Raw genomic sequence first — 27,218 nt, 5'->3', positions numbered from 1 at the left:
TTGTCTACTACTAGAAGTAACAAACAGCTTGTGAGCTTCGAGCTTCACACATTGTCAATGCATTTCATGTAACACAGCGGTTCCCATACTTTTCAGTCCCGACCCCCAACGTAGCCATGCCTGAGATTTGCGACTTCCATTATCTCAAAGGATATTGATGTGAGCTAATTCACAAAATAATTGCCCCTTGTTGCAGGTTCCTGTTGTGCGTTAAATTGACTGATGTCGTAGTCACCTCAGAGGTCACATGGATACAAAGGAAATCAGAAGGCTGAGGATTATTTGCAGTGTTTATTTCAAAGTTAACTAGTTTGTTTTTTAGCTTTTGGAATAATTATGGATATGATCTAAAATTTGATTTCTGGAAATCATCTTACAAACCCTCTGGCACATATCTATACTACTGCGTTTTCATTTGTAAATGCATCAAACCTGCTTTAGACACACTTGGCAAGTTTCAGAGTGGCTATCGAGGAGAAGTTTGAAAATGCTGCTGTTTTAGTTTGAATACTCCAGTGCTGTGTTTTAGTCTGGACAGGCAGAAACTTTGTTTGGAAACGATGACATAGACACACACTACCACTCGATGATTGGATCTTTCTGGTCGTGGCATATAGCCTTCGCTGATTTGTCAGGCTCCTACATCACACAACCCACTTCCAGAAGAAAAGAACCGGCATCCGCCTCAGGTACCAGTAAAGAATGCACCATGGATAATCAATTGATGGAGCCATTCCTGTGTCCAGCGTGTGCATCCCCAGTGTGCATGAGCAGTTGTCTGGTGTGTTAGCATGGATGGGGATTAAAAGTGATACAGAGCCGAAACACTTGTGTGGACAGAGTTAGTTTGAAAATGCCTTTTAATAAACGATAACATATCATGGATGTAGCCTCTCGTGACCTCCCAGGGGGTGGTGACCCCTAGGTTGAGAACCCCTGATGTAAAATACACACTGAAGAACCACAGGGTGTGGCCAATTGTTACCAGAGTCAAGACTATGACATTTTTGTAGTGATGTAATCTATTGATAATTAAATTCATTCATATCATTAAAAGTTGGAAAGGGTTTGTTTATGGTTGTCATTAAACTTTATCCTTTTATTCGTTCCTTCTCTCTCTCTCTCTCTCTCTCCCTCTCTCCATCGCACCCCTCCTCCTCCCTCTCGCCATCTCTTCTCAGCATCTCTCTCTCTCTGACCACACATCCTCCTGCTTCTCTCACCACACTGCTCGCTCCCCTCTTTAATTCCCACCAGTGTATTTGTATTTACTTCGAACACTGTGTTGGATTTTTGTACTTTTACGTAAAACCAAAGGATGGTCACTCAGCACCAGTGTCGTTGGGAAGAATCTGTTATTTATCCGGCAACATTTTAATCCCCGAAAGTGACACTAGTCCACATCTTTTTTTTCTTTTTCTCCTCCTCCTCCTCCCTCTTTCTTTGTCGCTCTCCAGTGTTACGCGGCCACTGTGCGCGGATGGATGTGACGCGCTGCTGAAACAGAGCTGCGATCTGCGTGTGAGACCTTCGGTATCTGCTGGAGCAGCTGGGAGAAGTTTGACTGCGCATCGTCTTGTGTGGTAAGATTTGGCAACTGCGGCTCCGCGCCTGTGCAGCAGAGCGCAGCGGCGGCACAGGCCAGTACTGTACACTGGGAGATGTAGTGGGACGAGTGGGCACTGGAGGAGAATAGGCTACAGTGAAGAGAATAACACCCGAGATCTGCTGCTGCTGCTGCTGCTGCTGCTTCTGCTGCTGGAGAGAAGCGTGGCCGCTGGTGATGAGAGGAGCAGAGGTACTGAGAGAGGGTGGGTTGGTGTTTTAGGGGGTGTGGGCGCGTATGAGTCGTGCATGGATGCTGGTGCAGGGTGCGCACAGTCACAGCAACAACACCGGGAGGGATTGACTGTATGTGTGGAGTCCAGCTGCGGTGCAGGGAGGACTGCGGGATTACAGAGGTGCTGGTGTGGAGGGTCTCAGACGGCTGCAGAGCATAGATGTCATAGATGTGCGTGTGTGCGTGTGAGGCATTTTCACACACGCGTTACGCTTTTGTGGTGGAAAACACAGCGCATGCAGCTCAGCCTGTGTCCTGTCAGAAGTGATCAAGTTGTGGAGGAGGCTGATCAGTGGGGTTGAGGAGAGGGTCTGAACTGGGAGGGGGTCCAGTACAGAAAGAAAGAGAGGACACAGTGTTTGAGAATCTGAGCTGAAGAAGGGGAACTTTGCATGATCAGGTTTTATCCAGACAAGCAGCAATCATCTGCAGGCCAGATGTTGTGTTTAGAAAGGTGAATGGGACTTTTAGGTGCACAGGTATTGCTGCATTTGCATGATTACAATTTCTTTTTATTTTGTAGTGAAAATATTTGATTTAATTACCCCTAGAGTGCAGCTGAGTATTTAACATGCCAATGAATCCCTCCAATAACATCTAGTTAAATTTAAGGCTACAATAATGAAAAATACAGCGTCTGCTATTTGATTCTTATATTGATAGATACTCTATTTTTTAGTTTACACAGTGTAGTTGCTGGGACAAGATATGATTGACAGAAATGTATAGTTTTTAAATAGTTAAATTCAGTAAAATCTGCTTTATTTGATATATATAAACAGTCAGTGTTGCTTGTGCTACAGTAAATGTATAATTTTAAGTGTGAGGACATGTCGTTTCAGGAATGGGTGATGGAATGTGCGACAGCTTTACAATGAGGCGTCTGTGGGTCTGTGTCTTACTGGCGAGCATCACCTGCCGTCTGAGGTAAGGAACTGACTCAATCACTTCATAAAGGCACGTTTAGAATTATTCACCTCTGAGGAAATGTGAAATACCTTTTTCACATTCGCTCGGATGATGAATTACAGTTTTAAAAAATGAAGTTCTGAGGCGACAATGAGTTATTTCTTATTTTAAGTTTTTTTTCCCCTCATCTCCTAAGTGATAATTTGCTCTAATGTGCAGCATCTCGCAGGATGTAACTGGAACTCCCAAAGAGGCAGAATTAAACGACAACATCACCATCTTCACCCGCATCCTGGACGGACTGCTGGATGGATATGACAACAGACTCCGCCCTGGACTGGGAGGTAAGCCCAGTGCATAAAGAAGCTTCCACACCTCTGTCACTGAGGTGATTAATGCAGTCACACATATGCTAGGTGAGAACTGATTATGGCATCGTGACAGTGTCTTGTCTCTCTATTCTAATACACAGAGAATACAGAAAGCTCTAAATGAGAGAGAGACGTGTTGTCTCAGCATGAAAGATTACTGTCCTTACAGAACAATGCTCCGCACTGCAACATCTGCCATCTGTCCTTGTTCATCAGGTCCTCGACAAATGATCAGCTGTGTAGACCTCCTCTAAGTATGATTTAATGGCACTGTGAGTGTACGCTGAGGCACATAGGTGTGACCTTGAGAAATCCATTACTGCTCTCAATAAAAAACAGCTCCATTGTTCTCAGCACATACAGGCCCGTGTGGGTGAGAGCAGAAAAGTTCTCACTGATTCTGTTCAATACATTAAGTAGCATCGAGAAAGCGTCTCTGGTCCACAGCTCTGTGGTACAGTGTTGTATGAAAATAAAATCCTACACTCTGTATCACACTGCTCCTGCAGATGTTTGTCCAGAGCTTCCTGAGCTGCACTGATTCAGGGTGCTCGATTCAAGTCGGATACATCCAGAGTGTGGCACTGAATATAAAATACAGTACACATCTATAGTGGGATTATGATTTATTCGATATGCATTTTATTTCTATATTCATATGAGAGCACTTTATGTATTTGGTCTCAAAAAATACACATCAAGATTCATGTCAGAACACTCCACTAGGAGTCACCAAAGTCTAATCTAAGTCTTCTTACAGTATTGGGACTTGAAATAACTTTAATGCAATGCAGAAGTTTGATTTTAGAAACTACTTGACTAGGCAGTAGTTATATATCCATGCCAAGCCTGGATGATAATTACATTGTGTAAAGTGAATTGTTCTCATAAATCAGATTAGGAGAGAAATCCTTCAATACCTAAAGTATTTTGTTATTATATCTCAATGAGTACTAAGTACAATCTGAATGGACAGAATGCATATTCAATGTTTTGCCCTCGTAAAATGTTCTGCTACTCACTTTTAAATAACTGTGAAGATTTTTTTACAATCTAAAATATCTCTAAATAACAGCCTCGAAATAGAGAATGCTAAAACTTAATTGAATACATTGAATTAACAACATTACATTTATGTTACATATGCACGGACATGTGATCTGAAGTGACAAAGTTAAATAATCTACATCCACATTTACTGCAATTGTTTTATGGATCATTCTACTCTATTCACTTCTCCATCTTACTGTACATAATTTAGCTTCAGCAGGGAATTGGAAATGTCAGCAGTGTCAGTGGTAACACAGTGCAAAGCCTCCAGTATATGTTGTGCAGTATTTACTGAAGAGCCTGGAAGTCAACAATTGTGTTCAACAATGGTAGTTTAGCTCTCAAAATTCAAGCTCAGTCAGTTTCTTAACTGAGCTGGGGCCTGTTATGAGTTCAGAAAGCACCAAGGCCGGTACACAAGGTGCAATGAAAACATCACCTTCGACTTCATTTTTTAATTTGTCTGTCCGTTAGTTAGTTAGTTAGCAGGATTATACAGAAATTACAAAATGAAGGATGTAACATGAGTCAGGGAAGAACACCTTCAATTTTGGTTCAGAATTCAAGATATTTTTTTAGATAGGAAGCTTCTTATATTTTATTTTATATATTTTGATTTCTCAGTGAATAATGTGTGAGACTTTAAAATAATCAGGCACATTTAGGGAACTGGTATCTGCCAGTGTGCAATTTAACTTTAAGGGGGCTGTTGGGTCGTGGCGGAGATATATTCTCTACTAAGTACCGTTCTAGTTTATTGTGGTACTTACTGGCTTATAGATGAAGCAGTTGGCTGACAGGCAGGCAGATGCAATCTAAAGACACAGAAGCCACGAGGGGATAGAAATATGAGGAAAAATACAAGGAAAGTGGGGAACAGATGAGGACAAAGATCACTACAGACTAAACACAGAAGGGACCAGGGAGAACTGTCTCGAGGGATCATGTTCTAAATCAATCTCGAGTCTGAGGAAATGTCATCAGTTCCAACCATTTAGAGACTGATATTTTCTTGGGAAAATTAAAATTTAACTAGTCAACAACCCAATACATGAATTACATCAGTGCTGTATATGGCGTTCCCCTTCAATGGTGTAATGTATTTTAAGACCACACATTTGCCAACAAGAGGATCGATAGGTTTGATGCTGCTGATGTGATACAGATAGACACTATCACAGCGTCTCCGGCTGTATGTAGTTCAGAACTGACAGAGACACATTGTAATTTTGTGTTATGTCACAGGAAGCGTCCTTTTATTACGGGTTGTGTGCAATATTTTATTTATTTTAACATTTTACGTTGATTTTAATGTTGTGATTGACACAGTTGGTGCTGCTATGTAACTTGTTTTGTAAATATGGAAGAATAAGCCACAGCATTTGAGTTCAAAACTAATTTCCTGACGGGGACAATAAAGTATACAATATCGTATAAGCATGCACTAACCAAAATAAAAAGTTCCCATAAAGGCTTACTATTCTCACTCTATTTTTTACAGAAAAGGTGACGGAGATCAAAACCAACATCTTTGTCACAAGCTTCGGTCCAGTGTCTGACACTGAAATGGTGAGAACTTTCTTCTATGAAAATGAAACCACATTTTCTGCAGTGTGTGAAAGAGTCAGTTGTAACATAATATGTACATAATATATATTACGTACTAATACTGTGATGTTTTAAGATTCCTCTTTCTCCTGAAATGAGGCTCCATGAACATGTGTCAACTGTGTTATTTTATAGGAATACACTATTGACGTGTTTTTCCGCCAAAGCTGGAAAGATGAGAGACTGTGTTTTAAAGGCCCGATGGAGAGACTTCCCCTGAATAATCTCCTGGCCAGTAACATCTGGACCCCCGACACCTTCTTCCTCAACGGCAAGAAATCCATTGCCCATAACATGACGACACCCAACAAACTGCTGCGGCTCAAAGACGACGGAACGCTCCTCTACACCATGAGGTAAGCTGTTCCCAGGTTGATCTTTAATCCTGAATAGGACGACAGGAGGATAAACACGTCTTTGCTAATCAGACTAACTGAGTCATGAGACCTGACGGGTGCTGTTTAGAAGTATTGTGTAATCCAGTAAGAGCTGGAGCAATGACTACCTCCACCAGTACGTAATACTTCCATAACGATGGTTTTTAAGAACCCTAGTGCACTTACACGGCTCACACACTGATACTACATGCCTCAGTGGTGCATTGATGCATCATCATGTTGTCCCCACACTGTATGGTGATAGTCAGAGGAACCTCAAATGTTTGCTTCGACCCAGTACTCTGACACAGGAAACTGGGGGTTTCACTCCTCCCACATCACAGAAAACCTTCATGACCAATTGGCTTCGCACTGTTCCTCCACTCAATCATAGTCTCCACTTTACATTTTTTAGAGTACTAGTACAGTGTCTGTTTGGAATGGGCTGTTCTCTTGTCCTGTGTTAATGCTCTGAAGCTAATTCTTCTTTGTCATTAGTGAGTCCTCCTCAAACAGTTCTACAATATACTGTCACTTTTTATTGCTTTAGTGCTGGATGTTGTGTGCAGAGCTGGAGTCTATGGTGCAGAGTGAGGTTAGAAAACGTGTTCATCCTACCTGGTGTATCGGCAGTGAAGATATTATGTCTTTTTTATAAATTGAAATTGAATTTGCTTTAATAATGATCGAATGATTGAATGATTGACTAAACTGCTGTTATTTTTTCCATACATTGCATGTTGGCCATTTCAGAGGTCTGTTCAGCAAGCAACACAATCTTTAGTCACAAGTTCACAACTTTCCGATTAAAAAGCTCTGGAATTCAGCTCAATATAATAAACTAAATGAGAGCAATAAATACTGTCCGTGCTATAGAAAGTAATATTACATCACAGACGGAATCATCTCATTTACATCCACTTTCAGTTCAGTGCTGGGTCATCATCTTATCAGGACAATAAATCCTCTAAATCAAATATTAACAAAGGGAGTTGGAGGAAATGGAAAAGGCTGCAAGTCAAAAATGACTATTGATCCACCGACTTTAAATTGCTACAAATCTACAGTACATTTGCAAACACTGCGAGCCATTAGAAATGGCTGCACGATGGCCCGTTAATGCGTTTGCGTTCTGGGAACAAGGTTATTAGAGAAACATTTTATGCATGCATTACTCTCCAACACTGGCTGTTGGCACAGTGAGTACTGTGCAGTGCCCTGGCTCTTGTACCATGAAAAAATCTCTGAGAGGAAAGACAGTTTTGATCAAAGCAGTGCATGCCTCACATGCAATGTATTTATAGTATTACACAGCAGATTACAATAATTTCCTATTCATCTAAAACACAACATGTACCAGTGTACAGCAGTTCCCCTATCTTGTTCCATTAGGTTTTTCTTCTGTCTACACTGTCCTTTTGGGTCCTAATGATTTTAGCAAAGTCAGTACCCTATATATTTGACTAATTGAAGCCATTCAGCGCTGCCCATTTACTGTAAAGTCCCTAAGTGGATATATGTCATGTGGTAGTGCTGCACTTAGATAATAACACTTTTTGTTTTCTCAAATAAATTTGAAACAACCGCTTCTACTCTACTTCCACTGACAAAATGAATATATTTGTCTAAGAACAGTTAGATGTTCCATGTCCACATTGATCCTTATGTGTGAACCTAAATGTGTTGAGGTTACAATGATAAAAAACTGTAAATTATTACATGTGAGAAGCAATCAGTTCATCAAAAATCAACTGATTATAGCTTAATGGAGACATACAACATGTTCTTCAACAGGGAATCAAGGTAAACGTCAGAGTGCTGACTGATTTCCAATATACAATACACAACACCAGACATTTCCCTGTGAAGCGTTGTTTGATGTACGACTGGGAGTTAATATATGACATAACTCACTGCATGAACCAGTAAACAAAACAATAATGTGCTTGGTAATTTAACACATTGAGTCCAGCCTCAGGATTTCTATTCTTCTTCTCACTATTTACATTTGAAGGTCAGTGTGTGTTGTTGTGTTGTATATTTTCACAGCTGAGGCAGCAGATGGCCTTTCATATACTGAAACCCCCTTCCCTGCTCCATTTAACTTTCATGTATGCATTGTATATTTGGTTTTACCAGTGGTAGTAGACATACTCAGATCTTTAGATTAGAGCAGCAATAGCACATTGTTGATATTTACTATATACACACAAAAAAACACCCTGCATTCAGAATTTTACTTTAAATATCATAAGCTAAATGTAATTAAAGTGTCAACATGTAAAGAATTCATTATGGCACATGGTTACTTTGAAGGTGGTGTATTATCATAGGAAACAATTAGTTGATTAATCAATAAATGCATCTGCAGAAAATAACTAGTTTGTAAATTGATTAATGGCTTCAGTGAAACAGTGAGAAGTGATCACTGACGCTTCTCCAGCCTCTTGAATTAACACTTCCCTGCTTCTCATTCTCTTTTTGTTAAACTGGATATCTGAGAATGAGAATTTATGTTTGGTCAAACAAAAGTAGCAGAAAGTTAGTAAAGGTTGTGGAGTATAAGTAGACCCTTAGTATTAGTTATACATTTTTGAAGGAGACATTTAAATGACTTGTGGTCAGTGTCACACTCCTACTGTCACCTGGCATTAGTAGATATTTGTAGAAACTTTCATAGTGACAGTAGATCTGACTATTATGAGTGCGGCCAGCAGAGGGCAGCATTAGATAAGATTGTGTGGTTCACACTTGCCTGTGTGGAGGGGCAGCAGTTACACATCCTAAGCACTTCATGCTCTTTTTATTCTCTGCTTTGTTTTGAGTAAAGCTTTGTTTCAATTTCTTAAGACAGGTGGCAGCCAAGATGCATAAAATGAAGCTCAAATATTTAAATGATTCTCGAGCTTCTTTTTCCAGATGAAATTGTGTAATTTTTCCAAAATAGGCATCATCATGGTTCCCTATGGTGACTCAGCTGCTCACTGCTCTGTGCTGGGAAAGTTCTATTTTTGTCAGCTGTTGAAAATCTGCAACACACTGATTTTCATCTCTTTATACAAAATGTATCTGAAAAACAAAATGGTGATGATAATGATCGTTTATTTTCTGCATAACTTCTCCTTTCAGACTGACGATATCAGCAGAATGCCCCATGCAGCTGGAGGACTTCCCAATGGACGCCCATGCTTGCCCTCTTAAATTTGGAAGCTGTGAGTAAACACGTCTCTGAGTAAATACACACAGTGTGGGTCCAAATTAAATAACGCAGGAAAGGTTACTTACAGTGTTAATGTGTCACATCTGTGACATACACAAGAACAAAGTCTTAAAGCATATGAGGTCATCAGTGAGAGAAGTCACCCATAGGTTTGACGTGGCATCAGCTGCAGTGTCATTATCCGTGCAGGGGACACGGGGACGTATGTACCATAGTGTGTCTGACAGCCTGTGTCCCTCAGGTGCAAAGCTATTGTTGTGGCAGAGCAGGAGATAGCCATGTAGACACGGACACACTGCTCCTGATTAATCCATTAATCATCATGTCAGGGTTGCTCCCCTGCATCCTTCACTGCCTCAGCTACATTTAATGGGAAATATTTGAAACACACACACTTACACACAAACCATTTACCACCAAGGTAAGATTTAGAAATCCAATCCCACACCTTGCACATGTTCAGCTCAAGCACTCTGGTGGCTTGTGCCCAGCCCTCTAAGCTAGTTAGGTTTCCTCCCACAGCTCCAGTGGTACAAAAATATCTGAAGATCTCCTGTCATGTAAGCTTAAGATTAGCATTTAAGGTATTCCCTGCTGCTGACATATGGAGGGTTGGCTCCGGCCTCTCTGGACTCAGGAAGCACACCGCACGTGTCATGACACTTACCCATTCCCACGCCCGCTTTGGTCACCGGAAGCCCGAGCCGAGTCTGGGGATGGGGTTAATCAGAGACCATGTACCTGACACCTAGCACTCTTTGTCCATCAACTTATCTGGGAGCTCAGAAAGACAGAACCTGCCTGATAGAGAGCACAAGTCTTCACCTGGTTTCCCGTACATACAGTGACGGAGATCACAGTTAGCTGAGAAACCTCAGTACAAGTGTATTTATGCAATTGTGTGCAACAGCTAAACCACACACACAATTAACTGGGGAAGAAAGGCAACACACAAAGTGCATTTCCATCTGTTTATATGCACTTTTTCCAGAGTAGAAATACCAACATTAAGGTTAGTAAGAAAAATGCTGTAAAGTGCAATGAAAAGAGACTAAGCAAATTAATACTGACATAGATTTATTTTCTTTTATTGTTTTGTTGGAAATTAAAAATCTAAATCGTTAAATTTGGATGGAAACTGGGCTATAATGATAATCACAAAGCCTTAAACACAAAATATATACACTTTATATTATAAACTATATATGTAAACCAGTAAAAGGTAACAACATTTTCTCCCCGGCTGTTGTTCAAATGTACATTATTCAATATCTCAGTGTTGCTGAAATTAAATCACTGAAAAAAATAAACCATTTTAAAAACAAGGAATCTTTTTGTTGGAACCAAACACATTCAAAAAATGTTTTCGACCATGGAAATTAAATAACATTTAATGCAGCAGAAGTGTGTGTTGCACTTGTAGTTTGCTTTTCTTTCACCTTCTGTCAGTTCATTATAAACCAGCTCAGTGATAATCTGGTCACTGGGCTGCTCTTCATCATGTGAAGCCTGATATACAGTACACCTTCCTGCAGTACAGTATTATCCTCATGCATCAGATGGTGTAGTAATACACTTTTTTTCCATAGTTGCCTTTGTTCAGTGTTTCTTAAGTCATCAAGATTGTAGAAGTTCGAGGCTTCATTTACATCCACTGCTGCAAGAAAGACTTAACCAGTTCCTATTCAAAGGCCTGTGTTATAAGATTTTTCAGATTTCTGTGACCTTAATGTGTTTAGTTCTATATCTTGGGCAGTTTACTGCTCAACATTCAACCATTCAATATTATTTACTTGACTTAAACTGCTGAATTTGCAATCAAATGAAACAAAAGGATGCTCTAAACTGACTGGAAGTCCAATTTTTAATAGATAAATGAATAAACTAGAATGGTACTCAGTAGAGTCCCTTTATGAAACCACATTCAAATTCACTTGTCCTGATTTATACGTGGCTCTACTCCAAATTGCTTATACTCATGAATATGAGTTCTCTAAATCATGCTGCCCCCCTCTGGAAAGTTGTAGTTTTTACCTAATCCTGATAACAAACTAACAAACAAATGCAAATAACCTCAGCGATAATACATGTACATATCCAAAACATACTGTGGTATGAAAAGTCATTCAAAAGTGTTTCTATGACGTGAATGTGAAGATTATCTCTTTTCTCCATCTGCAGTGGAGGTGAGTTGGTTGCTAACTGAAAAATAAGAAGCACTTTGTCGACCAGACAACTTTTAAACCCTGATGTGAGAGTAAAAACATCTCATGTAGGGTTATGAACTGGAAAAGTTACAGTGGTGCAGCATATCCTGTTTTCTCCGACTCCATTAACCCTAGCTAATCCTCTGACCTAATGGACAGCACTCACCCATGAGCTGGAGGCTTTCAGAGCTCCAGTAGACCTGCCCTTTGCCGTTGGGTTAATCACCTCTCATGAGCTCGTGCTCTGCTACATGATTATTATTCCACTGGAAACAGAGCACAACTGTATCTGTGGTTCAATTTAGAGGAAGAAAAATGAATATACTGACATGAAAAACTATTTTCGCTCTTATTAAGTATTGGTCAAGCGATAGCTACATAGCCGGGATATATAAGGTTTAACTGATCTTTCTTTGGGGGGGGGGTGACTTCAGAGCAAAACAAAATACAAGAAAAGAACTGTCAAGCCAGAAGAGATGTAATCAGCATAGCTAACACATTTTGATACATGATCTGAAGGTAAGTCAAAAAGAAGTTTTAAGTAAATGTATTGTTGGTACGCAACATCCGGTTAATGACGCCTCTCCGTCATCTCCTCCTAATTGGTTATTGTAGGTTTCCACTCAATATACCTTTGCTGTTCCTGTCACAGGACTTCATGTCAAAATCAGGGAGACTGATCCATTCGGTAACATCACGTCTGTAAATCCCTCACAGGACGGGAGCATTTCAGTACATTCATAAAGGCAGTTTATTATTTGATTGTGTTGTTTTAAAGTTGTTTTGTGACCCGGTAGCTGCCCACTAACGTTAACTGTCTCTTGGTTGTAGCTTCGTGTGCAGACATGAGGGTGACATCAATCTTTTCATCTGATTATAAACAATGTAAATATTTAGCAAAATAAAAAAGGAACAATATCAAACCCACTGAGAATACTGGGAAGGTTTTAAAAAGGGTGGCAGGATGAGTTAGTGAACCTATATTACATAAAAACCACACAGTTAGTTTCTTTACTTATTTAGTTAAAAGCTCAAAATTCTCAAAAATCTGACTCAATGAGCCCAATAGCTTCTTTATTATATCTCAGTTTATTAAACTATTTTTTGATTTAGATTTTGTCTGCCCTCTTGTCTATTTGCTCTTCATGATGGACAGAAAACAGGAAAGGCAATGGTCGAAATGTGTCAACATTCAGGGACCTGGGAAAAAACTGTCTGCAAATTCGAAAGTGCTCACGGTCACATTGGCTCTAACTAACATGTACAGAGTGCAAGAATCAGAGATTTCGACAATTTAAACCACATCATGCTTCCATCTTTCTCTGAAAATCTTACCATTAACTGTGGATATAAATTTTATTGCTGAATTTACTGTACAAGTATATTAATATAAGCATTGAATGCTTAAACTTCATATTTGAATTTACCTTTCATTTCCCTAAAGGCTAATTTATAATTAATAATCAACATGCTAACTATGCACCCTCATTGATACAGGATATTTTCTGTCAGAATTATTGCATTTAACCACAAGGCATTTCAAATCAGGGACCGCCCCTGAATGTCAGTGGAACAACATGCAGTATTTCCTGTGTACAGCACAGGTGTCATGTAAAGTCTGACGTCCTGATTTTAAATCAAAGTTTGAGTTGGTACAAGCTAACATTGGGAAGAACAGATGTTCAACACTTTCAGACACTGGAGGTGGACTCACACCGAGCAACACATGCAGCTGCTTATATGTGAGCTGTATATGAGGCCTGAGACAGACACGTTTCACTATGGAATATTATTACTTAAAATAATAATCAAACTGATAGATAATAGAGATGTGGATTACACTGCAAGTGTGGTTAAAACATTACTTTGGTGGTTACTGTAAAAAAGGATTAACCTGCATTTCACTTGCTTCACCATCCTGCTTAATAGGAGGTTTAGCAATTCAACCATATGAATTGAGAATCAGTTCTAAGAGATGTGACTGCATGGCCTGTTTTCAAATTTATGAATCTGTTAACTGAAGCTGCTGTGCCTCTACTGCAAACTTCAGTGCCCAGACTCGCCACAGTAATGTCATTGTCAGTGAGATCAAACGCAACATGTCCGACAATGCTGAACTGATTTGGCTTATTGTTATATACCAATTATATAAACTATTGTGGAAATAAACATTGACAGATAACTTTATCAGAATTCCTTTTATCAAGTTGCAACAAAATTGGGCCGAATGAAACTGCATCTTCCCTCATGTATAGCTCATGTAGACATGCTCCCCCCCACTGCTTAACTTCAGAACAAACAGAATGTGAGTTAGAAATGTTTGCTTGTAGTGTTGTTTTTCGTCACTGGGACTTAATAATTGTTTCATGTGATTTACTGTGTGTCCTTAATGCTTTACAATGATTTAATTTCTGAAAGCAGAAACTTCTACATTCATACATTAATTGTACTTAGTAAGTACAGTGAATAGAAGTAAATGAAGTGTATTACACATCTGGCATGTATCAAAGAGATTGTGTGTGTGGGTGAGTCTGTATGTGTGACACTTTCACATTTCTAGTAGAAGTGATGCTGTTTCTGAACACAGCACTGGACCTGGCTAAAGGACAGTCTCACAATCTTTCATTTCATCCTGTGAACATTACACAGGTGCTCATACCAACACTGAAACAGGCACGAGAGGCTTGTTTCAAGATGAACTGTAACGATTGTTGTTATCGTCAGTTCTTCCATAGACCCAACTCTTTTTTTTTTCCAGTTAATTGTTCTGCTACAATGTTTTTCTAGAAAAAGACTGAAAGACTGTTCTCCTCCGCTAAACATTCTGACATGAAAGAGACAAATGAGCCCATTTTCATTGACAGCCTGATGTAGTTTCCTGTGAAACTTTGATTTAATTTTGTGTTTATGTGCTTTTAAATCTACTTTAATTTACATACGTCCAATGGAGCTACTGTATTAAAGGAATAGTTCAACATTTTAGATAACATGCTTATTCATGTTCATGCCTGATGAATAAGCAACTCTGTTGATGTTAGAACTTCACAGCCAAACAAATACACCTCTGTCATCAGTGCTCCTTCAAAAACCAAGGCAATGACCAGGCTAACTGAGAAATACAGACGAATCCAATAAGAGGAAGTGAACATGAAATAGGAAAGGAAATTGTGGCTATGAAAACAGTGAGGCATCTTTTCTGTAGAAAGTGTGACAGTAAGCCTTGATGTTTAAATGGGTAGATCAGGGAGCAGCTTAGTCCGTCAGGTGTATCTGTAAAATTATTGCTAGTAACCTGGAGCAGCGTTGTTTATTGTGAATGCTAAACCTAAGAAATAATATGGAAGGGTTGTATCTCTAGTTGTTCCTCTTGCTGTGGAGGGTCTGCCATAGCATGTCAAGTTTTTAATTTGTGTTATTTGAGTGCAGCTGCTTCCAGTAGCCTGACCTGCTCCTGTTGCTGATTTGATGAAAAGATGTTTTTTTGGGGTCAGTTCGAGCCACAGTGTTTGTGTCACATTAACAAAGGGCTCAGTCTCAGTCTAAAGGGAACTAATCCACCTACCAGCACATCTCAAGCTCACAGATCAACATGCTACAGGTCATGTGTCTAATCTGTATGAAAACTGTAAAAGAATTACACTATGGGTGTTCATCTGCGGGACTGATTCTTGGATAGAAGCAGTGGATTCCTGGAGACTAGGATAAATAATATTGGGCAACTATACAGACAGTTGTTTGGCAATTCAGTTTGAACTCTATAAGGTATTGAAATGACTCATCAATATTAATGTTCTTTCCTTGATTGTCATCACTCACGTCACTACTGCAAAAAATCGTATTCTCAGGGATAACGTGGATAAATAAACGTGATATCAAAAACAACTTCTTCAGAATGCAGCAACATCACAACCAAACTTTGTAACCTTCATTCTTTGTTGTTACTTTTAAAGACAAGAATGGCTAGTTTAATACATAATGCATTTTTTTTGCTTCCATACACAACATGTAGGCATGAGGTTGAGCTCCAGCTACAGCTGTGCACAAAATCATTTGGGGGTTTGGTGGTGATATATTTTGATGTATATTTATATTTTAATTATATGTCACAGTAATTGTAATTTGCTCACTCAAACTGCATATAAGAAAAATAAATAAATTCAGCTGCTCATCTTAGTCACTTACGTACAAAGACGTGTTAGAGACAATGCGGAGTGTCTTTGAGACGATAATCCACAGACTGGTTGGCTGGGGTCAATCTAAATTGCTGTGAAGTCTTCTAACACCACAGTTGCTGGATTAAGGCAATACTGTTAGATTGGACACTGCAGTGCAGTACAACTGAGTGAGACACAGATTTAGTGCAGCAACAGTACAGCGTGTGCAGTCTGTACGACACTGTGAGCAAGTGGGGCGGTTTTGGCATTTTGCAGCGCTTGCTGGACTTCAGAATGAACGTGAATGAATAAATGTTTTTATTCAGAGTGTATTTGAAATTTGTCTGTATATTAAAGCGGGAGCTCTTTGTACTGCCGGTGTACCAGCAACTCATCTAAAAAAATGTCCTCATGACTCTGTGAGCAAACCTAGAATCCGTCAGAATGTGCCAACCTTCACACATAAGATCAAACCATTAGTAACATCTGCGAATTGTGATTACATCAGATCCAAACACCAGCTCTTAACAGTGACTACAAGTTAATCTCTGTGTAATGAAGCAAAGTGGGTGAAAGGTCAAGTGTTGTATCACAGCCATACCACATCTTTTAGATAGCAACATCTGAGAAGATGGAGAATAGAATATCACCAAAGTGGAAATGATTTAGAATATGTTTGGGGAAAAATGTAAGAAAAAGTTTTTATCCTGCTGGACAATTAGTAATTACTGGGAAAGGGGTTTAAAACACCTCAATATACAGTGCTGGAACAGAATAAGACCAAATTAATTCTAAAAGAATAAAGTTGTCCTCACAGTCATTCAGTTTTTTCTGATAAGAATAAGAAAGTATAATCGCCAGAGAGAAGAGGCTGAGACATGCTGCCCTCTATGCTCTCATTTGTACGCCATTTTTTCTCTGACAACTCCACAAGCGCAATGCATGATGGTATATATTGCTCGCATGATGCACTGAGTCCACTGTATAGGTATAAAAATGTCACTATACATTCAGACAGCACTACAAAACAGGGACATCATATAGTATTTAGGAAGAGACGTCAGACACAGCCATCGAGGATTTGATGCAAGTTGTTTTCACTTTCTTTAGCATTGTGAGAGAGTGCTTCTTTCTTAGAATAAGTGTGTAAAGTGCTAACATCTATCAACAGGTGACGCTTGGTGTGGATATGGATAATGAGCCCAATATATGTGGGAGGTTTATTTTTACGCAGAAATAAAACTATGAGTGTTTATCTGCTGGAGTGTAGAGGTGGAGCCCGCACCTGTGAACTAACATGACTTTAAATGTAACCGCTCGTAATTTAGTTCACATAACATGTCTTTTGTCAAACTCATCTATTCCTGAGAGGAAGCAACAACAAAAGCTCACAGCGAACATGAACACAATAAACTGAACATGCACCGAGGCTTGAGGGCATTAACTTGGATTTTCCTACTTTTAGCCACTGCTGTCTAAACTTGTGTGCGTGCATATAGTCAGTGTGTCTTTTTGTTTTTACAAAGATTCATTATTTTTTCAAAAATACATCAGAAGCTACATGTACTTCAGGGTATTGCTAAAGAGCACTTTGACACACTGTGGGAAGTGGTCTCAGACCTTTTTCTGTAGAGGTGATATACAGTACCTGGAGTTGAAATAACAAGCTATTACTCCAACCGCTGCCACCCATGTTGCTCCTATCTGTGAGGCACAGTTGATTTCAGTTGTTATTCATGGTTCATATTTCAGTATGTGACCCAATAATGATGCAGGTATTCAATTTACACTGGATCAGTCTCTAAGTGAAACAGACCGGGCAAGACGAGCTGCATCATTTTATGAATCTGCTGAAAGAATGAATCATTCTAAAGCCAACTTTATTTACTATTACCTGAGCTTCTGACTGTATTCTGCAGTATAGCTAAATCAGAGGGCTTTATGTTTATATTTTTGACATTTAAGGTCCATACTCATATATTACAACAATATAATTCCTATGCACAGAGCCACAAAAAACAATGATATATGAACATCTTATAGTTAATTTGTAATATCTACTGTACAGCCTTGTGTTCCTTTCATAACATCAGAGCCATCGATCACGTCCACACAATGATAAACATAAACATCATAGTTTATCATGATCAATATGAAGATTATTTTCATTATTAATAAATTGTTTTTTTGTTTTTTTAGAAAAAATGGAGATTGGTGCGTCCCTCATCATTTTTCAAATCAGCATTTACTTAATTTATCCTTTCTATACTTTCTTGTTTTCCCTCTTTCCTCACTGTCATTCTCTCCTTGTTAAACTCACTGTCTAGCCATAGGTCAGCTGTTGGGTCCCATGGGTATTAATGAAGATGTATTAATCTGCAGCGCTTTAACATACATACATCCATTATCGAGACCACTTATCCTTTGAGTGTCTCGGGGGAGTAGGAGCCAATCCCAGCTGACATTGGGTGAAAGGTGGGGTACACCATGGACTGCAAATCACAGGGCCAGCATACAGAGACAAACCATTCACACTCACATTCACACCTACAGACAATTTACCAGTACACCTTTCCCCAGTCTGCATGTCTTTAGACTAGGAGGAAGGTGGAGTAACCGGAGAAAACCTACGCAGTCACGGGGAAAACATGTCAACTCCACACTGAAAGACCCCAAACAAACTGGGATTTGAATCAAGAGCAACAGTGCTAACCACCGTACCCCTGTGCCACCCTTATCCCCTCATATCAAAAGCTAAATTAAGAGACTCAAATTAAAATGTAAACACATTTTTGACAGCAGGCTTTTGATAAATATGAGATTTTCTAATTTGTGTTAATCTGTCTGTGTTGTTTTGTCAGATGCTTATCCAGTCTCAGAGGTGGTCTACACATGGACACAGGGAGCAGCCAAATCAGTGGTGGTGGCAGAGGAAGGCTCTCGGCTCAATCAGTACCATCTGATTGGTCAGACTGCGGGGACGGAGGACATCTACACCAGCCGAGGTACAGTGAAGCAAGACTGACTGTAGATGACCAGGCCTCAGATTACGGATGATTTATCCCTCAGTGTCATACACAGCTATTTTCTTCTCTAAGCTTTTATGTTGTGTTGTCCCAAACATCCTCTCCTGTTCAACACCAGTCACAAACTGCGGCTTCAGGCAGCTGCAGGGATTTTAAGCCCCTGCTTCCACCCCATTTTTCAGCTCTGTGTTATTACGGCCTGTGCCAACCAAAGATGTTGTGAGAAGAAAATGTTTTCAAATCAAGCAGGATAGAGACAATGAATGAATCACAAGGATTTCAGAATGCCTCCCACACATAGCCAGCTGTCTCTGGGGCTGCCAAGAGAGGATAGTTGCTGGGGGGGTGGGCAAAAAAAAAAAATCACTTATCCATGGTCTGAGCCATTGGGTCTGTAGGGTTAATCCGTACGCAGGCCCATCAGTTGTGCTTTTACTGAGTGACGTCACAGCTCAGGGAGTGGCTGCTCCGGCGGAGACATGGGCAGGAGGGAGGGGCAAGCGGCATCTGCTTAATTCTCTTATGTAAAGAAGTATGATACATTTCTGCTGCTTGTTGGGAATGACTTTATTACATGGGAGGCTTTCATATAGCTGATTTTTATAGTGTATAGAATGCTTTATCCTGCCTGAGGAAGATGGCGTTGACAGTGGATAATGTAACATTAAGTGTTAAGTATTTCTACACAGCGGGAGAATACTGAGCTCATGCTGGTGAAACACCCGACTCAAAACGCTTAACGACTTCAGATTAGCACACAGGTTGCTAACTCTCTCCCTACACATCAGAGTTCAGACCAGTTAAAGAGGGAAGACACACAGAGCCTGCACGACCTTAATTAGCATTGCTAATCTGAGGTACAAACCCTCTTTAACAAGCCAAGAATAGCTCCTCAAAGTGCTCACAGTGGGCGGGGGTGACCTTTGACCCCACAGGTTAAGCCAAAGCGGATGAAAATACAGACACAGGAATTGAATTGATGATAGGCAAACCTTGTAATTTCATTACATTACACACATCAGCGCTTTCAGATCAAAATAGAAAGCGGCAAAGCTCAACAGATGGTTTCGATCTGTACTCACCAGTTGACCAACATCGCCGCATTGTTCTCTGCTATGAATGGCAGTTCCCCACAGGCACTCCCAAAACCGAGCAGTAAAATAATCCACAACCGCATTTTTTCACGCCTCGGAGATTTCCATCCACTTTGAAGCCCAGCAGGCGGTCAGATCAGAGTGGGGTTTGCCCAGTCGTGCCACCACAGTGCAGGGCTGCTGGATAGTAGTCCTCGGAGCAAAGGCGACACAGGTGTCCTTTTCATTAAGGACATGGTGCTTGTCGTCGCATCGCACAGACCATCCAAACTTTTCCTCCGGTCCCTCTCAACCCCCCTCCGCTTCAGTCATCTGTGCATCTGCTTGTAATCACCGCTTATCCAGGTCTGTTTTGGTGCTCGAGCTCAGGCAAGGCAAGGATGTATGTCCCCAATCAAGTGTGGCCTGGCCTGACAGAATGGGATGGACTGTCTGAAGCGCACACACACGTACACACACACTCACACGCATAGAAAGAGAGCGAGGCAGAGACAGAGGGAGGCCGAGAGAGAGCGAGAGAGATATACAGGATGCAGATTGTGACAAGGGATTAGTGAGACAGAAAAATCCGATTTTGCCAGGAGAAAGCAGCAGTCATCTGTGGATTTTCTATAGTTTATCAGACTCCATGGCTCGACAGGATTTTTGAGAAAAAAAATCCTTCAAATGCAATCTTCGGTTGGTTAACAGGATATGATGATTTCTCCAGCAACCTGTTATTCAAACATTTTGCTCACTGGAGGTTGTCAAGTAAAGTTTATTTGTAGAGCCATTAATCACAGATCGATCTGCTACTATGCAGCCGCTGACTGAAATAGATGAAAACACATCTCAAAAACACAGATTTTTAATAACAAACTCAAGCCACATTGTTTGAAAAAGAGAGGAACCCTCTTTAAAAAATTTAGTAAACAAAACAAGGGGAGGACAAAATCCAGTAATTTGCTAAACATTGTTTTGTTAGTGTAAGAAAATGTTGTAGAAGCGCAGTAGGCCTTTTTCAGCAGACAGTTTGACATTTCATAGTAGAACAATCACAAAAGTAATTCAATACATTATTTACTGTTGAACCGCTCCTACTTTAACATGTCAAAAAGGTTTATCTGCTAATTAGCATATACATTAGTCCACTTTAATGATGATGTTCACAGGATGATGCATGGCCGCTCTAGTAAGAACTCAGTGTTTGCTGGTTCAGGTGGAGGCATGGTGGAGGTGGAGGTGTGTGGTTTATAGATAGAATGTATAGATTTCAATACAATTGCTATGAGAAAAAATCAGTTCATCTTGGGATTTAGCACAGTAACAGTTCAAAAGTCTTGTGTGTAGGAGGAGGCGAGAAACGTCAACTGTCCAGGAACTGACTTTGTGAAAGAACTGAGTAAAACAACTGTATCAGTATTCCATCAGCTATGGCATAGCAGTTTCCAGATGTAACAGGATTTTAAAATATAATTATTTCCTCCAGTTTTACTATCTGCTATTTTTGTTGAAATTCAGAATTAGAATGACTATGTCAGAAAAGTAAAAGGCACACACACACTGCTGTTTTCTGCAGGTCAATACACTGTGATGATGGCTCACTTTTACCTGAAGAGGAAGATCGGTTACTTTGTAATCCAGACCTACATGCCTTGCTTCATGACCGTCATCTTGTCCCAGGTTTCCTTTTGGCTCAACAGGGAGTCTGTTCCAGCACGGACTGTCTTTGGTGAGTTTGTAAACCACAGACACATTATTCAAATGTGTAACTTTATATTCACTACCTCACTACCATGAGCATCTCCAACTAAAACCAATGATTCAACTGCAACACCTTCTCTCTCCCTTTGTGTCAGTCATTTAAGTGTTCCCTATAACTTCTATGGGATTATGAATCTCAGTGAAAACAACAGCAAAACACACAAGTACAGCTGAATGAAGTTGAAAATTGATCTGTTGAGTCTATCATCTATCTGCGTGTTAGTGCTCCTGTCAGTGTCTGAGCCTCTGTGACACACCCAGATCACTAAATGTGTGTTTTTAAAACTTATTTTGGGACTCGATGACTTGATCGCCATTTGTTGACTGGTTACAGTACAGGTCATAAATCCCACCTTCTCCATTTTAGTGAAAGGGATATTGACTATGTCAAAGTACAGGTGACAGGTGTGTTTACAGTATTTGTGCATCCAGAAGATGTCACAGCACAGAAAAAGAGATGTTAGTATTTCCACCTGTGCGTCATGTTAACATGAAATCAGTCCTGGAGCTATCTTGCTATATAAAAACTGGGAGGGCCCATGGTTTCACAAGTAAAGACTCACATGCAGAGGAATGAGCACCCAGAGCTATATCTTTACAAAGATTATAGCATCTGGTTGAATTATTAAATCTTTTAAATCTCATATCTAACATTTTATGAAAGTAGAATTGAATCAAGATGCAAAACATGCATTGCCTGACATTTTATGATCCGTCTACAATGGAGTGAAATGTGCTCTACTATAATTTAATCTGTTGGAAGTCTAGTTAGAAAAACTGACCCAGTTTTCTTCCCCACCAGGTGTGACCACAGTGCTCACCATGACAACTCTCAGCATCAGTGCTCGAAACTCGCTGCCTAAAGTGGCTTATGCTACTGCCATGGACTGGTTCATCGCTGTCTGCTATGCCTTTGTCTTCTCTGCCCTCATTGAATTTGCAACAGTCAACTACTTCACCAAGAGGAGCTGGGCCTGGGATGGAAAAAAGGCAATGGAGGCCCAACAACCCAAGGTATTTTCTACAGGAGTGTCTGTGTGTGTGTGTGTCAGTGTGTGTGGGCAGGGTTGGCGTAGGCTGGTATTAGGTTTTTGGAGATGATGCCAAAGACAATGTACTTGCTTGTTAATGTGTTAGTGGGACTGCAGTCACCGGAAGTCAGAAGACACTACTTGTTATAGTCCTAAAAATATGATACATGCAAGTTTCAGAGTTAGTGTCCTCTTGTATTTGTATTGTTTCTAATATAATACAACAAATATTTAGCAATTTTATTTACACCTTCAGTAAAAGTTGAGTAAAAATTCCTGGCAATCTGATAAATGTAAGTTCAGTACTCACTCTCCTTTTAGCTCAGTTTTGTTTCCACCACCTCCAGAAGAAATACAATTATTTTAAAGGCTCCATGTTCCACAGCTAGTCGCTAACTATGTACTGCAGTTATTGTACAGTTGGTTTACTAGAGCATAAAGTAAAGTTGCTGCTAAATGCTTCACTCTGTTCACTAGTTGTTAACACACTTTGTTCTTTTGCATTATTGAACATGGCAAGTACCTTTTTTTGGGTTTATCAGAGTTTTTCACGGTGCAATGCTTGGCACTGTCAGGCCTGTGGGCCAGGGCCTAGCTGTGTGGCGTCTGTTTTGGTGTGTATGTGCCTGCATGGGTTTTCTCCAGGTACTACAGCTTCCTCACACCATCTATAGACATGCAGGTTAAGTTACCTGAAGACCCTTAATTGCCTGAAGAGCTTGAATGGTTGTTTGTCTCTATATGTAAGCCCTGCGATAGACTGGGGACCTGTCTATAGTGTACCCGCCTCTCCAACCCTGCTACTCTCAAAGGATAAGCAATACTGTTTAGTGGTTGGTTGGTTGGAGGAATGGAAAGGTTCTTCATTGAAAACAGCTGCATGGTGGAGCTGAAATGAGGTTGATGAGAGTGTAGAAACAGAACATTAAAGTTGCAGGCTGTAAAACTACAAAACAATGAGCCAAAACAAGCTAAACAGCTCCCATAAGCTGAGTGTTTGGTGAAAAGTTTGAGTGGGTTCATACAAGCAAATGCAATATTGATCAGTGCAGCTTGAATTTGAAAAAAACTGAAGAAACCCTTGGCACAATAACAAGAGAGGGAACTCTCTTCGAGGGCTAAGGTCCAGTGTCGCACATTTACATCTACAACCAGGAACATCATTATATTGGTGATTTACAGCTCAGTCACATCAATAGTCAGCGACACACAAATTCACACAAGCAGCCATGTGCACGATCACACATAATAAAACTCTTGAATCCTCTGAATTTGCTGTTACAAAACATACATATTACTAGAATCTGTACTGATCAATCTAGAAACTAACACTTTTATTTCCGACACTATTGTAACACAATCAACTAATGACACAGCAAAAGGCTCTTTTAATAGCAGAACCACACTTATCACATCTACTCTGTGTTATTCCTTTAAAGTTAAAGAGTGGTGGGAAGCGACGACAGGAGGGGGAATTAAAAAGTAAAGTAAGAGATAAATTGGGCAAGATGTAGTTCTGCTGGATCAATACATTCACTGCTGAGTGTGCCAGTGTTGTGGCAGAGTGCCAGTTCATTATTGCCCGAGCACATTGATCCTGCCTTTCAAACACCTTTCACTTGCCATCTCTTATTGTTATCTTTGTGTTTTTCGTGTGTGTGCCAATGTTATTAATTCAATTTCATTGAATGTGCAGCACTGGTTTTTCTCAGTTGTGTGTACTTAAGCTAAATCGTTGTATTTTTCTCCTCTGCAGAAAAAAGACCCTTTGGCTCTGTCTAAAAAGCCAAACAACACATGCTCAGCTGGTGTGAATTATACTACCAACCTTACAAAGGACACATCTATCTCCACCATTTCAAATAGCACAGCTGTTCAGCTCAAACCCTCTGAAACCAAGGCCCCAGACCCCAAAAAGACTTACAACAGTGTGAGCAAGATTGACAAGATGTCCAGGATAGTGTTCCCAGTCCTGTTTGGGACTTTCAACCTGGTGTACTGGGCCACGTACCTCAATAGAGAACCAGTGATCAAAGGGGCTGTGTGAGCTCTGCGATGCTAAGCACTTAGTCCTTGTATCATAGTTGTGTTTTCTTAGGTCATTGGGTTACATTGCATGTCTGTTGCTTCAGGAAAAGGTTGCCATGTTTGCCTTAGGTTTGTACATATAGGATTATCAACTTTTCCTCACAAAGTTTAGTTCATCTCATTTTAGAACTCAGTCACAGATTTAGGTTCTGCCACATTCTGATTTATTTTTAAGTTAAGCATTTGGCATACTATTTTTTCCTTGATTCTACAGTAGATGATGGTAAAACAAGGCCAAATGCTATGCAAAAACAAAATTTTTACTGTTATTACTCAAAACCGGCTTTTATCTTTGTAACTCTTACTTTGTACAAATGGGCTGGAGGTCCAGGTATGCAAGGCTGGACCCAGGCACATGGAACTTTGCCTCCTTGTTAAAAGCAGTTGAATAGCCATGCTAAATGTGTTGCCTTCAGAGTGTGATAACTCATTATGAATGCACTGAAATCTCCTGCAATTCATTTTTCTGAAGTTTGAAACTTTCATTATACTTGTCATGATACAGTACAGATGCTTTTTGCTCACCTTTTGCTACTTCTCTGAATCTAGAATGGCTAGTTTTCCATTAATATAATTTTTCTGCTTATGTAGAAATTACACAGGGACAGATTTCAAGCTAAAGATATAGTGGCAGCTTATGTTTCCATGTTATGAAATCATGTATGTACGTATGGTCGTAGTTGAAGAAACATGTATTTGTATATATGCTCTGCTTTTAGAAAAGCATCACTTAGCCAGTAAGGTTAGCTTCAATGTTATGCATATACAGCAACACAGTGTTACTCTAGTCTAATGCTTCATTGACTGGATGTTGAAAAAAAAAGAAGAACAGAATAGCTTAAGCTTTAGCAATTTTGACAGAATTTATGATGCTTTTTTAAATATTTTCTTTTATAGATAAGTTTGTTTCTATACGCTTTTATGACAACTTGCAAATATTCTTGATACACATTTGGATGCTCTGAGCAGGATACATTTTTTTTGTCATAATGAACTTATGTGGTTAAGAGATTGACCTGAGCTGATCAGGTTATCAGGCTTATCAGAGACAAACAGTCCCAATGACAAGGTTGTTGAATTTTAAATGTTTATCATTGTAAACAATGGAAAGGTTGCTACATTTAGGGTTTCAGGCCAAAGTGTAAGATCAAGTATTGATATCAATCTCTCAATGGAGAACACTTTTTTAAAAGATTAGTTTGACACTTGGAGAAATTTGCTTATTTGCGTTCTTGCCAGGAGTAAGAGGAGAAGGTTGATACCACTCACACGTCTGTGCTGTAAATCTGAAGCCATGGTCAGTAGCTGGTGAGTTTAGCTGAATATAAAGACTTGAATAAAGGTTAGTCGATTGAAGGAAGCTATTTTGGAAATATGTTAATTTGCTTATATCCAAAATAGTTAAATAAGAAGAACGATAGTTTCATGTTGATAGAAAATGAATACAACAATACTTAGCTTATAATAAAGAAAAGAGGAAGTGGTCATCTCAAACTAAGAAATGTATTAAAGTAAGAAAAAACTGCAGGTCACAAACAATAGTTTTTTTAAATGTCAGTTATTGTCTCAATTTAGGTCAGAACAAGTTGTGTAATTATTTACTGGTGTTTTTAGGAGGATGGTTTTTCCTCGGAGACATGGTTTCCTCCATCTTCATCAAGTCTTCATGCTGAGATAAGATAACTGCTGTCGGCCCGTAGCTTTAGTGCACAGATGTGAGAGTGGTCAGTATTCCTTTGCTGGAAACAAATTTAAACTCATAAAGTCGAGCGTTTTGCATGATTGTCACAGCGAAGGCTGCATGCACAACATACACTTGGGCAGAGGTAGCTTCGCTGACCTCGTAGTTCTCCAAGATTTACATCTTAAGCCTCTTGTCTGTGTGGCTCCATGAACAATTGAAATATGAGCATGATCTACTCATGTGACTTTATGACTTCTGTGTGGCCTGCCACTATTCAATACAACTCTATGGAGCACACCAGTGGTATTGTATTATGATTATTACATTTAAGGGAATTTTAGGTAGAGGCTGTTCTTTAAATGCAAATATCTGAAGCAATAAATAATGCTCATATGAATAATGATTTCTTTTTATGGTAATGTGTTCTCATTTGACCTTCATTTTGTTGATGTCTTTTTATCCAGATTTGATCCTTTTGGCAATAGTCTTTTTCTATTTATGGTAACACTCTGATTCAATTGAGCCCTTTCCTCTTTGGAAGCACAGTTCTCTCTGACCATATTTATTTAGTTTTCATTTTTTAAAATGTATTTCATCTTATTTAAATTGTGTATTTTTATGTAAAAGGCCTGTGCTGACCAATGTAAGGTTTTGGGCCATGATTGAAACCTTAACGCCTGTTTCTTTTTAAATTGTTATGCATACCTGATTCCAAATAAAGCTTTCAATGACTCCGTCTGTCGACTATTCATCATGGTGGTTAGGATGACATTTATGATGTGGAAACATTATGTCATAATAATTGTCATTGGATCT

The 27,218-nt window shown here is 39.6% G+C and overlaps 2 protein-coding genes across 7 annotated transcripts in view; one reads left to right on the top strand and one right to left on the bottom strand.

Moving 5' to 3' along the window:
- The window catches only part of gabrb3 (gamma-aminobutyric acid type A receptor subunit beta3), a 48,067-nt gene extending 28,089 nt beyond the window's left edge, over positions 1-19,978 (bottom strand). For both annotated transcript variants that reach the window (XM_069522481.1, XM_020081150.2), the window contains exon 1: positions 19,845-19,978. In XM_069522481.1, the coding sequence (XP_069378582.1) occupies positions 19,845-19,939 (95 nt within the window). In that variant the 5' untranslated portion in view covers positions 19,940-19,978. The remainder of the gene's footprint in view (positions 1-19,844) is intronic.
- gabra5 (gamma-aminobutyric acid type A receptor subunit alpha5) lies at positions 1,185-27,139 on the top strand. 5 transcript variants are annotated; one of them, XM_020081154.2, is made up of 10 exons: positions 1,185-1,583; positions 2,683-2,767; positions 2,969-3,093; positions 5,672-5,739; positions 5,914-6,134; positions 9,285-9,367; positions 18,598-18,741; positions 21,415-21,567; positions 22,402-22,613; positions 24,387-27,139. In XM_020081154.2, exons 2-10 carry the CDS (start codon positions 2,685-2,687, stop codon positions 24,675-24,677), a joined length of 1,380 nt encoding a protein of 459 aa, XP_019936713.1. In that variant the 5' UTR covers positions 1,185-1,583; positions 2,683-2,684; the 3' UTR covers positions 24,678-27,139. The 5 variants fall into 5 exon arrangements, with proteins under 5 accessions (XP_019936713.1, XP_069378584.1, XP_019936714.1 ...); XM_069522483.1 differs by lacking the exon at positions 1,185-1,583 and adding an exon at positions 1,624-1,811; XM_020081155.2 differs by lacking the exon at positions 1,185-1,583 and adding an exon at positions 1,628-1,798.
- The last annotated feature ends 79 nt before the right edge of the window (positions 27,140-27,218 follow it).

The sequence above is a fragment of the Paralichthys olivaceus genome, chromosome 3 (genome assembly GCF_024713975.1).
Source record: "Paralichthys olivaceus isolate ysfri-2021 chromosome 3, ASM2471397v2, whole genome shotgun sequence".
Lineage (NCBI taxonomy): Eukaryota > Metazoa > Chordata > Actinopteri > Pleuronectiformes > Paralichthyidae > Paralichthys > Paralichthys olivaceus.
This window is presented reverse-complemented; position numbering and strand designations above follow the sequence as displayed.

Bases quoted from the DNA above. Each gene is read 5' to 3' on its own strand.
- gabra5 (XM_069522483.1), top strand. From the start codon at position 1,784: ATGAGAGGAGCAGAGGTACTGAGAGAGG. The intron at 1,812-2,682 runs GTGGGTTGGTGT...ATGTCGTTTCAG, and splicing joins AGCAGAGGTACTGAGAGAGG to GAATGGGTGATGGAATGTGC. The intron at 3,094-5,671 runs GTAAGCCCAGTG...TATTTTTTACAG, and splicing joins ACTCCGCCCTGGACTGGGAG to AAAAGGTGACGGAGATCAAA.